General features: G+C 36.9%; 1 protein-coding gene across 4 annotated transcripts in view; it reads left to right on the top strand.

Annotated features, from left to right (window-relative positions):
* The window catches only part of Mfsd8 (major facilitator superfamily domain containing 8), an 88,636-nt gene that overhangs the window by 55,529 nt on the left and 19,501 nt on the right, over window positions 1-13,606 (top strand). The window contains exons 1-4 of one of the 4 annotated variants that reach the window (XM_027926803.2): window positions 7-162; window positions 4,371-4,462; window positions 6,415-6,458; window positions 13,121-13,361. In XM_027926803.2, the coding sequence (XP_027782604.1) occupies window positions 98-162; window positions 4,371-4,462; window positions 6,415-6,458; window positions 13,121-13,361 (442 nt within the window). In that variant the 5' untranslated portion in view covers window positions 7-97. Of the gene's footprint in view, window positions 1-6; window positions 163-486; window positions 568-4,370; window positions 4,463-6,414; window positions 6,459-13,120; window positions 13,362-13,606 lie in introns of those variants that run through there. The other 3 variants (XM_071614688.1, XM_071614686.1, XM_071614687.1) reach the window with 3 other exon arrangements.

Here is a 13,606-nt window from a genome sequence, read left to right on the forward strand (position 1 = left end):
GCGCACTGGCAAGGTTGTTTGGCTAGCTCCGGGATTGAACCCGAGGGGTCAGGTGTCGCGCGAGCTGGCCGCGCGCCTCGCTGTGGGGACTGTAACTATGGCGAGCCCGGGCGAGGATTCTGAACGGGAGCCGCTCTTAGGGGACTACCCATCCGGAAGCAGGTGAGCTGGGAGGACCTCTCACCCTCCCGCTGTGGAGGCCCGCTGTTACCTCCCGGGGCCGCGCCCTCGCTGACTGGGGAGCCGGCTCGGCCGGAGCGGGGGTTTGCTCCCAGCTGTGGGGAAGGGCGTCAGACCGCGGCGTGGCCAGCCTTGGGTTCGGGTTTACGACCTAGCAAGAAACCCAGAAAGAAGGCGCTGCAGAAAAAAATGAGTTTATTTGAGAATAGTGGGGACTGGTCGTCCGGGGTCGGCAGGCTAGGGCGCCCCTAGGCGCACCCGGGAGGGGCGGGGAGGGAGAACCCGTGCAGACTGAGAGCAGAAAGCCGCTCCGAGACGAGGGTTAGAGGTCACCGCAGCTGGTTGCTGGAGTTGGCGTTTGTTCCTGGGCCAGACTCCCACTGCTAGGTAAGTGTCCTTGTGCGGGTGACATCTAGACTACCGGGGGCTTCTGGAGGCTCTTGATAATCCTATGTCAGGCATTCGTGCCTGAGAGCTTTTTCTTGTCTACTCGACTTTGATACAGAACTCGAGTTTGATACAGAATGTATGAGAAACCCAAGCTGCCTCTCTGACTTTTAACAGCAGTAAAGTTGCAATGGCCAAATCACAGCACTGTGATGGCCAGTTAGAACTGATCACTTTCACATTTCACAAAATGATGGTTTTAATCCATACTTGAAGATACTGGTCTTAGTATTGACTCATTTAATAGTCTGATAACTTCTTGATACTTTCGTAGCAAATAAGTGGGCTCCCCTTTTGTCCTACGCCAAATGTACAGATGAAAACCCATGTTTACATATTTAAGGGATAACGTGCTAGCATTTTTTAAAAATTATTTTTATTTATTTGTATGTGGTGTTGAGAATCGAATCCAGTGCCTCACAAGTGCTAGGCAAACGCTCTACCACTGAACCACAACCCGTGTGTTAGTATTTTGATTTTTATAATTCTTGCTATTCAGAAGTGTGTATACTTTTTGTCAAATTGCAGAGTTAAGTATGTATTTTTACCTTTAGGAAAACAGAATTAAATAGTATTATTTAAATAATAAAACAGTATTGTTTCATTCAAAACAAATAATTATTTTGTTAAGTAAATTAATAAATATATAGACTTAAGCTGTCTAAATTTTGATTTTTGCTCATTTAATTCTTCTTCAGCACCAAATATTTTAATCTCTTTTATTGAAACCCTCCAGTTCTTTATTTACTAAACAGAGCATATGAAATGCAGTTTTATCTTACTTGATTTTATCTTGAGATCATTAAAATGAATATCAGCATTGAAGTATGTTTTAATACAATGATGTCCTGTAAGTCTTTGAAGGCATTTGGGTTTCAGTAAACTGCTTACTAATTTATTCCACACTGCTATACTTTTTAAGATTATTTATGTCAGCTTTCTAGTTTTTCTGCCTATTTTGTTACTTGTGGAATATCCCTCATCTCATTTGTGTAATTGGTCAACAACCCCTGTTTTTGTTGCTCTCAGCAACCTCCCTTCTCTCTAGTTTTATTTGAGGGCTTCTAGTTTTCTGTGGCTTTGAAAACCAGGTATCTATGCTTAATAGAATTGTGTACTTCCTCTGATTTTGGGCTAAAGATCTTTCCTGTTAGTCAAGTGCACGTTTGAGTGCATGGACTTTGTGGCATTTGAGTTTCTCAGAATCACTTTTGCTTCTTGTTGTTTTTTTTGTCTGTTTTCCAAACAGATTGCTCCTTGAGTCATAACTCAACATTTAACCATATTAAATGTGTTCTTATGGTATATTGCACATTCTATGACTCTGTCCAAATAAGCCTTTTAAAAGAGATTTTTTTTCCTTAGCTTTGATTTCATCCAAGTGATTGTCTGATGCTCATTAGGGTCCATCTAATTCAAAGTTCCCTTCATTAACAATTCTTCAGTTTGAGGTTCTAGAGTTAGCAATGTATTTATGGTATTGGGAATTGAACATGGAGTGCTCTACTACTAGCTTTATCCTCAGCCCCTTTCTTTTTTTATTTTTGAATTACAGTTGCAATAGTTTGCCTAGGCTGGCCTCAAACTTGAGATCCTCCTGCCTCATCCTCCCAAGTCCTTGGGATTTTAAGCATGCACCACTGTGGCTGGCTAAGATTTAACATTTTAAAAATAAAAAGAATATTTTGAGAATAATTCAATAAGTATACTATGTTTAAAAACATAATTTGATTCCTTAACAAATTGAACCTGTCAGGCCTTGTTCAATTTGACTATCTGGCACAGACATGAGTCTGGTTAACCATAGTCCTTGTTGTCTAATAAGGTTGGTTATAATTTGCTGACATGGAGGGGTTAGTTTCCAATTCCATTCTTGAGTTTCCAGTGCTTCCCAATGGACCTCCTTTATAGAGCTTCATTAAGGAGAACAGTGATGGATAACCTTTTCCTGGGAAGGCCCAGATGGAAGTATTTTAGGCTTTATCAGGCCTAAAGTAAAAGTCAAGAATATAAGGATAAATACTAACAAAAAAACAAATTCTACAAAAGTTTTTGGTAAAAAATTTTAAATATAAGTGAATAAAATATTTTGTAACATTGGTCTATTAATGAGAGGAATAGCATTTTAAGAGAATGACATTTCCTTAATTGGAGTTCAAAATTAGTGTTTTCAGACATTAAATTGATAAAAAATATCCATGGGTAAAAAGTATTCTTACCTCATAAGTCATACAGAAAAGGTGGTGGGCTAGATTTGGCCTACAGAATATAGTTTGCTATTTCTCTCTTAGAGTAACCTAAAATGCTATAGGTGCTTCCAAGTTTTCTTTGCAATTTCAGTCTCTGAGAAAAACAATATTACTGGGGCTTCTGTCCTGATTGATCAGATCTTTATAGAATCAGTTTCTTTTTTCTTATTTCTGTAGATGTTAAATCATTATACTGTTCCCTCAGTGAGCACACATTTCTCCTGTCCTCTTAGAGTATGGATTCTGTTTTGTTCTTCAATAATGAATTCAAAGTTTTTTGGCAAACACAGTACTGCTATTAACCTACGTCCCCTTGTGATTTGTATATGCCAACAATAGCAAAATAGTCGGTGTGCAAATGTTTTGCTTTTTAAAGCTATCTTCTGTCTTCTAAGTATCTGTATACAATAAAGGGTAAATTATACTTACTGTTTCTACATATGATCCATGGAAATTTTTAAAATTTGCTCATTTATATGATTAGTACAGCAGAAAACAGTATTTGTAAATTACATCTCTGTCATACCATTTGCAAACTTAAAGCAAGAGAAAATTATTAACACATAAAGATCTGCTCATAGTTGTTGAGAGCCACAGCCGAAGGGGCCCCAGCAAACTTCCAGCTGCCAGCTGATGATTGGCTCACAGCAGCCCCAGGAACTTCTAGCTGCCAACTGATTGGCTCCTCTGCGGTGATGCTCATTGGGCTGTTTCCCCGCCCTTTCAGACCATGGAGCTGCTCATTGGGGGACTTTTTTTGGCTCCGCCCATAGACCCAGCCAATTGGCCTCAAGAGCAGGAGGAGTGGGGGAGGTTGAGAGGCTTGTGGGAAGCCGGTGGTGGCAGTTGTGCTCTAAAGGTTTTCCTGAGGAGCTGTTTTGTTTGGCGCGTGTGGTTCTAAAAATAAAGTTCATTTCTTTAAAAAAAAAAAGCGGAAGGGGCGGAGCTAAGGCAGCTGGCAGCTGTGGAGGCAGTGGTGGCGGCTCTGGAGGCCCGGGTCTGGGTCCTGGCTTTGGCCCCAGCCCCACCATGGTGACCGTCGCTGAGCTCCTGGCCACTCTTCTGGCCACGGCCTCAGGCTACTTCGTCAGCATCAACGCGCACCGGAGGAGTGCTTCCCTGTGCGGGCCATCAAATGCCGCAGTCTGGCTGGGCACAATTCAGGAGCCACTTGTCAAAAGAAATGAATTTTATTTTTAGAACCACACACGCCAAACACATAATGAGACAAGGATATTCAGTTTGTATAGATTTATCTGAAATGCTTCAGGTTTTAGGTTTTTCCAGATTGTGGAATATTCAAAGGTAATTTTATACAGTATTTTTAGTGTGTTTATGTTTTGACTATGACCTATCATGTGGGGTTTATGTGTAAAATTTTCCACTTTGGTGTCGTGTTCGTGCTCAAAAAGTCTCAGATTTTAGAGATTTTGGATTTTGGGTTTTCAGATTTAGGATGCTCAACCTATATTACTTTTTATCCTTTACATTTAGAGAATGGGACATTATAGAAACTGAAGAGCATTATAAGAGCCGATGGAGATCTATTAGGATTCTGTATCTTACTATGTTTCTCAGCAGTGTAGGTAAGTATTAGACATTATAAAAAATTTAAGAAATTCAAAATTAATTTTTACCTCATTTAAAATTACCTGTTAGGGTGTGAAAAATACATAACATAAAAATTATCATCTTACCCTATCTGAATTCAGTGGTTTAAGCATATCTTATTCATATTGTTATGTAACCAATCTCTAAAATATACTCATCTTATAAAATTGAAACTTTATACTTGTTAAATAACTCCCACTTGAACTCCTGGGCTCAAATCGTTCTCCCACCCAACCTCCCACCCTCCTGAAAAGCTGCGACTACGTGAATGAAGTGTCATTAAATTTTGATGTAGTTAGTTTAACTGTTTTTTTTAAATTTATGTTGTTGTTATCTTTGAGCCTTAATTTAGTTTTCTCATTGCCATAACATACAAATAGTAAAGTATGAGAATATTGATTGGTGTTGCTTAATGAATTTTAATGTAGTATCATTATTTATAAATATATAGTTACTTAAAAGTAAAATTTTATAAGGAAATCTTTTCAGAATATCAATATCTGTAACCATATTAAAAATAAGAGGGCTGATACATACACCTGTAATCCCAGTGACTCAAGAGGCTGAGATAGCAGGATCACAAGTTCGAGGCCAGCCTGGGCAACTAAGCAAGATCTGGTCTCAAAATAAAAATAAAGGGCTGGGGATGTAGCTCAGTGGTAGAACACCCCTGGGTTTAATTCCCAGTACTGGGGAATTAAGGATGAGGAAACATAAGAATTACCAATATTGTGAAATGTTTTAGAGAACTAACTTTTTTCCAAGTTTAGATTCTTTAAATTTGTAGGCATTGATTTTTACAAGTGGTTTCTTTTAGAAGATAAATTTAATGTAGGTCATTCTAGTAGACTTTTTTTTTTTTTTTTTTTTTTGTATATTCCTGTTTTTTTCTCACCTGCCAGTCCTATGCATGATTCAGCATTGGATAATAATACTTTTTATTTATTTACCTTTGGTACTTGGAATTTAACCCCAGGGGTCAATTTAACCCTCATCCTGAGACCTTTTATTTATTTATTTATTTAGAGACAGGGTTTCACTGAATTGTTAAAGTTCTTGCTAAGTTGCCAAGGCTGTCCTCAAACTTGCCATCCTCCTGCCTCAGCTTCCTGAGTCTCTGGGATTGCAGGCTTGCACTACTCGCCTACCCAATGTGTACTTTAAATGGGTGAATTGTATAGTATGTGAATTATATCTCAGTTAAACTTTTTTACAAATAGGCTTTCTAGAATTTCTGATTGATATGGTTAACCTTTAAAATTGACAAATAAGGCTGTGGTTATAACTCAGTGGTGGAGTACTTGTGTGAGTCCCTGGATTTGATCTCTAGCAACACACACACATATACAGAGAGAGAAACAAACAAGTAAAATTGATAAATAGCATTGGCATTTTATCACTGAAGTTCTTAAGCAGTAAAGGCTTGTAGTGATAGTGAATTTTTAAAAGATATGTACATTATGAATAATCTTGGTTCTTTATATCCAGTACTCCCTGTATGTGACCATTTTCCTTTTTCCTAGTCTTCCCTTACAGTGAATTCTCTATCCCAAAGAACACAGGCTAAAAGCCTGCCACTTCCTGTCTAACAATGTGGCCTTTCCTCTATTTATGTCTGCTATAAACACTTAAAGCTTTTAGTAATGTCCATTTAGAGATGAGACTACATGAGGGAGGAGAAATAGGTTCTCTGCTTTTATTGTCTTAATTATGGGCATGTACTATGATTCTGTTTTTTTTCAGTCTTTAGTATTCATTTTCCTTTCAATAATTAAAAATGACACTTTTTGATAAATTATGCATTTGTGTGTACAAATTTATAGGTTTAGAATGATACTTTAAAATCCATGCTGTAATTCCAAAAATTATATCTGTAATAGTGATTAAATTGTTATAATTGTAAATAACCAGGTTTGCCTCTTTACAGGGTTTTCTATTGTGATAATGTCAATATGGCCATATCTCCAAAAGGTTTGTACATTTCTATCTGTTCTTTTCATAAGTAACTGTAGTCGTAGTAAGTTTTAAGTAGCTGAACATTTTCTAGAGGAGCTCTTTAGTATTCTGTAGTTTAATCTCTACTAGAATAACTTTAGAACATAGTTCCTCAAAAGAGCCTTGTAAGTAAAGTAACAGAATATGTTTTGGGCAAACCAGAACACATTTGGAGTAAAATGGATGCTATACTAAGAAGACAGGATTATAGCTGGACATAGTCTTAATCCACAAAATATACAGATGATATTCCTGAGGGATAATTTCATATTTTTCCCTTGGAATTAATCTGGATTGTTGGGCAACATTATGAATAGAATAGATAATATGCAGTATTCCCTTGGTTTTCTTGGGATATTGATATCTAGGACTTCCTACCCCAGGATACAAAAATTTATGGCTGCTCAAATCCCTTAAGTAAAATGATTTATTTAAGTAAAATTTACATGGAATCTCTTCACATTCTCCAGAGACTTTATTTATTCCTAGATTATATCTAATAAAGTGTAAATGCTATGTAAATGTTTGTTAAACTCTATTATTTTTATGTGTAATAGATTTTGTTATTAATTTATAAAGCATCAACCGATGTGATTCTGCATTCTGTATACGGGGTAAAAATGGGAGTTCATAACCCACTTGAATCAAATGTATGAAATATGATATGTCAAGAACTATTTAATGTTTTGAACAACCAATAATAAAAATTAAAAAAAAATTTATAAAGCATCATATTAAAAATAAACATAGAGGGCTGGGGTTGTGGCTCAGTGCAGAGCGCTTGCCTGGCATGTGTGAGGCACTGGGTTCGATTCTCAGTGCCACATATCAATAAATAAAATAAAGGTCCATTGACAACTACAAAAATATTTAAAAAATAAACATAGAAAACTTGAGAAGGTTAAATTCTATTATTTAGAGAATAATAACAAGGGGAAAAAGTCTATGCTTATTCAGTATACTTTTCAGTGAGACCCTGTCTCAAAATAAAAAATGGGTCTGGGAAGGTAGCTCAAAGGTAAAGCACCTGGGTTGAATCCCTACCTAGTATGACCACCACCACCACGCCCCCCCCCCAAAAAAAAAAAAAAAGGAGAGAGAGAGAGAGAGAATATGATTTATCATGTGTTCCTGGTGGGAATGCAAAATGGTACAGCCACTTGGGAGTTTCTTAAAAAAACCTAAATATAGTTTTAGTGTAGCATCTAGCAGTTATGCTTCCAGATATTTAACTAACTGATTTGAAAATTTATGTCCACACAAAAATCTGCATACTAATGTTTATAGTAACTTTAATTATAATTGCCAAAAGCTGAAGTATACAACAGATACTTAAAGCAATGAGTAGAGAAGCAACATGTGGTACATTTGTATAATAGAATGCTATTCCATTGTACGGTGGTGTGTACCATTGAAGGATATCATAAAAAGGCTCATAACGCTGTTCTAATCATGAGGAAAACATCAGACAAATCAGTCATAAAAAATAAGGAGAGTCTGAGAAACTGTCACAGCTCAGAGGAATCTAAAAAAAAACATGAGGACTTGGGGCTAGGGTTGTGGCTCAGTGGTAGAGTGCTTGCCTAGATGTGTGAGGCCCTGAGTTCAATCCTCAGCGCCACATAAAAATAAATAAATAAAATAAAAAGGTATTGTGTCTAATTACAACTAAAAAATAAATATATATTTAAAAAACCATGAGGACTAAATATAATGTGGTATCCGGGTGAGATCTTAGAACAGAAAAAGGTCATTAGGTAAGATCTGGGAAAATTTGAATAAAGCACAGACTTTCATTAATACTAATTATCAGTATTGGTTCATAATCTGTGACAAATGTAGCATACATTTCGTTTGTAGTATTAGGAATTGAACCAGGGGCCTTGCATGTACTTGCAAGCCCTCTACCACTGACCCATATCCTCAGATCCTTGGAAGTTAATTTTAAAAGTTATGTTATATAAAAAAAATTATTATCATGACACAAAGCATTCTTTCCATATTGGCAGAGTCATTGGAATTTAAACAGGATATTTAACAAATTAGAAGCAACTGTTTCTTTGCTAAAATTACATTTCTTTTATATAGTCTTTTTTTTTAATTGTAGATGGACAAATACCTTTATTTTATTTACTTTTTTTGTGGTGCTGAGGGTTAAACCCAGGGCCTCACACATGCCAGGCAAATGTTTTACCACTGAGCTACAACCCCAGTCCCTTATCTAGTCTTTTTAACCTGCAAAAGTCTCAAAGGAAGATTGTTTGTAATGATTCTGCATGTTCTGCATAATAAGTTGAATTTTGAAAAGTTACAAGTCTTTCTGTAGACATTTGACAGCTTTTAAATGTAAATTTATTGAGTTTGTGAGCTGATAACTAGTCCTTTGGCAATACAAATGTAACTTCTGCCCAAAACTGTATCAATTTAATCAAGAAATTTCATAATGATATTGAGAATTTCCTGTGTACCAGGTATAATACTAAGCCTTTTTTAAATTAATTTTTAAAATTTATGTATGACATCGGAATGCATTATAATTCTTATTACACATATAGAGCACCTTTTTTCATATCTCTGGTTGTATACAAAATATATTCACACCAATTTGTGTCTTTATATATGTGCTTTGGGTAATAAGTCCATCACATTTCACCATCATTTCTAACCCCATATCCCCTCCCCACCCCTCTGCCCTATCTAGAGTTTGTCTATTCCTCCCATGCTCTCCCTCCCTATCCCACTATGAATCAGCCTCCTTATATCAGAGAAAACATTCAGCATTTGGTTTTTTGGGATTGGCTAACTTCACTCAGTATTATCTTCTCTAAATCTATTTACCTGCAAATGCCATGATTTTATTCTCTCTTATTGCTGAGTAATATCCCATTGTGTACATATGCCATATTTTTTTTATCCATTCATCTATTGAAGGGCATCTAGGTGGGTTCCACAGTTTAGCTATTGTGAATTGTGCTGCTATAAACATTGATATGGCTGTGTCCATGTATTATGCTATTTTTAAGTCCTTTGGGTATAGACTGAGGAGAGGGATAGCTGGATCAAATGGTGGTTCCATTCCCAGTTTTCCAATAAATCTCCATACTGCTTTTCATATTGGCTGCACCAATTTGCAGCCCCACCAGCAGTCGCAAAAATTAAAATCAAGAATCAACAAATGGGATGGACTGAAACTAAAAAATTTCTTCTCAGCAAAAGAAACAATCAGTGATGTGAATAGAGAGCCTACATCTTCTGAGCAAATCTTTACCCCTCACACATCAGATAGAGCACTAATCTCTAGGATATATAAAGAACTAAAAAAGCTAAGCACCAAAAAACAAATAACCCAATCAGTAAGTAGGCCAAGTACCTGAACAGACACTTCTCAGAAGATGGTATACAGTCAGTCAACAAATATATGAATGTTCATCATCGCTAGCAATTAGAGAAATGCAAATCAAAACTACTCTAAGATATCATCTCACTCTAGTCAGAATGGCAGCTATTATGAAGACAAACAACAATAAGTGTTGGCGAGGATGTGGGGAAAAGGCACACTCATACAGTGTTGGTGGGGCTGCAAATTGGTGCAGCCAATCTGGAAAGTACTAAGATTTATCTACATCATCCTTGAACTTCAGAGCAACCCTGGGAGGTAGTTACTGTTAGTCCTATTTGACACGTGAAGAATTTGGGCTGAGAAGACAAGTTCTTTGTCCAAGGTGACACAGCTAGAAAATGGCAGACATTTTCTGAATTTCAGGATACTAATTATTTTATGATAGTATGTTGCATGATATCTTGCTTTTAAGATAGTGTGTGCAAAATATTATCTAGCTTATCATCTGTCAGAAAGATAAAAGCTAGGCTAAACTTTTCTCCCACAAAACAAATAAAGAAAAAGCAGCAAATTTTCCAAAAGAATTTGGTTCTATTCTGAATATGTGTCTCCTGGCCCCTGGTGACAGACAGGCATCAATGAAGTGTTGCCCAAAGGTGGGGATGACCTCTAGGAAGACACATTCTTAGAACACAAAGTATGAATTACAGTGATAGCTTATTTCATTGTGTCAGGGAGTTGATGAGTTATGATAATATAGCATGATAATAAAACTGGCATATTATTAAAAGAAAACACTAAGAAATATTTGTCCTTATATTGTATAGGTAAGTCACCAAGTGCATGTAATATAGTGACCTGCTCCTAAGCACTGTACATATGTTGGCTCAAATAATTTTTATAAAAACTCTGGAGGAGGTTATCCCCACCTGACTGATACAGAATTAAAGTGACTAGGCTTGGTGGTGCCCACATGTAATCCCAGACAGGCGCTGGAGGTGAAGGCAGGAGGATCACAAGTTCAAAGCCAGCCTCAGCAATTTAGTGAAGCCCTAAGCAACTTAGCAAGACCCTCGCACAAAATTAAAACTAAAAAATGGGCTGAAGTGCCGCAGTCTGGCTAGGCACAATTCAGGAGCCACTAGTCAAAAGACACGAACTTTATTTTTAGAACCCACACTGGCCAAACAAAACAGCTCCTCAGGAAAAACCTTCAGAGCCCATCTGCCACCACCGGCTTCCCACAAGCCTCTCCACCTCCCACACTCCTCCTCTTCTTGAGGCTGATTGGCTGGGTCGTGTGGGCGGAGCCAAAAAATTCCCCCAATGAGCAGCTCCATGGTCTGAAAGGGCAGGGAAACAGCCCAATGAGCATCACTGCAGAGGAGCCAATCAGTTGGCAGCTAGAAGTTTGCTGGGGCTGCTGTGAGCCAATCATCAGCTGGCAGCTGGAAGTTTGCTGGCAGCTGGAAGTTTGCTGGGGCCCTTTCAGCTGTGGCTCTCAACACTGAAGATATGACTTAGTGGTTAAATGCCTCTGGGTTTAATGCCTGGTATGAAGACAAAAACAAACAAAAAATCCAAATATATTATATTATAATATAAATAATAAAGCATATTATTTATTTTCTCAGCTACTCAGGATTTTTCAAATGGAGCTAAGTAGAACCTAGTTGGGACATTCCTTAATGGTAGGGACTGTGTTTATTTTTTGTATCCCTATTGCCTGTCATAAGTTTTTGATATAGAGTTTATGTTACATTTAAGCAATTATCTCACGATAATAGGTGAGGAGCTTTGAAACACACACATTCATATCTAAGTTTTCCTAGTAAAGCATTAACATTGCTAGAACTTTGACTTTGTCAGTACTGTTGCATTTTAGAGAACAGTGTTTTGAACTTCAGTACCCAACACTTTGGGAGTTTATTTTTATTTAATTTTTTTTTTTTTTGGACTGGGGATTGAACCCAAGGCACTTTACCCTTGAGTTACATTCCCAGTTCTTTTTATTTCTTATGTTGAGACATGATCTTACTAAGTTGCTGAGGCTGCTGCATATTTGTGATCCTTCAGCCTCTGGAGTACTTGGGATTATAGACATGTACCATCACACCTAGCTCTTGATTTTTAAGTTGATTTTCTATATTTATTTAAATTCATTTTATAAAGTTTAATGGTTCTTGTTTCCCCCAAGTGACTGTTTATGTTGATTTGTTTCACAGTCCCTTTTCTAAACGAAAGTTTTCTATTTTTCTGAAAGTGTTGTATTTTCTGAGTTTTAGTCATTTGGTTCTCTCTTCACTTTTCATGATAGTAAACCCTCCTTAGGTCTAGGGATGTAAGTCATCGATAGAATATGTGCCTAGCATGCAAAAGACCCTGAGTTCAATTCCTAGTAGCATCAAAACCAAAACCAAAACTAAACCTTCTTTAAGTAGCAGAATGGACCCTGTATGTTGAAAGGAAGAATTAGTAATTCTTTTAATAAGAGAATTGTCAGCTTTTGTGTTTTACCCATCTGACCATTATGCCCAGTGTAAAAAATAATAGTAATAGATTTACCACACTAATGTCTGCTCATGGGATAGCATAAATATAAAAAATTGTATTTATAAGAATTAAGGAATACCTCATTATTTTTATGAAGTTATTATTTTTATATGTATATATAAAACATATATAAAGTATAATTATCTTTTCAACAAGATTTTTATGCACCACTTATTTCCATAAAAATTAAGCAAAAAATGAAGCTCCCTTAATTATGTTTTCCCTGTATACAGTGTGAGAAATAGAAAGTCTGGTGGTGCATTTTCAGAATATAGTATTCAGCCTTCATTGGATCCAATTGTAGCCACTTCAATTATAGTCTTTCCCTTTTGCTCTCCCTAATTTTAAAATAAACCAATAGTGTAGATTGTATCCCAAGTCTTCCAATCAGAATGCAGGTAGTGCTGTCTGAGGTATATGAACGGGCAGACTGCCCACCTAGGCGTCCTTGCTGGCCAGGTTCCTTAGCTTGCTTCTCTGTCAGAAGTACAGTTTGCCTTGTCCACTTGCTTTTGATTTCTGGTGGCACCTCATTGTTTCTAACACAGTGAATTGTTAGCACATTTAATTGTAATGTCAGAAGTTTGAATTCTTTCCTGTAATAGAGTTCAGAACCTCTATGTTAGAATTATTTCTGTTTTTTAATAGAAAGACTTACATGGTCAGACAAATGTATTTAAACTTTACCTTTCTTGGGTAAACAATTCTTAAAGCATTGTGTTTATTTTTATTTTTTTTTTTGCAGATTGATCAGACAGCTGATGCAAGTTTTTTGGGCTGGGTTATTGCTTCGTTTAGTATTGGTCAAATGGTAGCTTCACCTATATTTGGTTTATGGTCTAACCATAGACCACGGAAAGAACCTCTCGTCATCTCCATCTTTATTTCAGTGGCAGCCAACTGCCTCTATGCATATGTCCACGTTCCAGCTTCTCATAATAAATACTACATGTTGGCCGCTCGTGGATTGGTGGGATTTGGAGCAGGTAATATGTTTGTATGTATATGTCTGATTGTGTCAACTTCACATTCATCCTAATGTTTATGCCCTCTTGCCTGGCTTTATTTCTTCTTAGTCTAGTATCTCACAATTGGGCACAGACATCTTTTCTTACAAAGAGGCAAATATGTTTTCCTGTCACTTTGCCTTGCTCATTGTGTTTCATTACCTGTAGGTTTTCTCCTTTGTTCCCATCATTATTCTTCAAGATGCAGATTAATTTCTAAATCT

Source organism: Marmota flaviventris, chromosome 7, assembly GCF_047511675.1.
Source record: "Marmota flaviventris isolate mMarFla1 chromosome 7, mMarFla1.hap1, whole genome shotgun sequence".
Classification (NCBI taxonomy): Eukaryota; Metazoa; Chordata; class Mammalia; order Rodentia; family Sciuridae; genus Marmota; species Marmota flaviventris.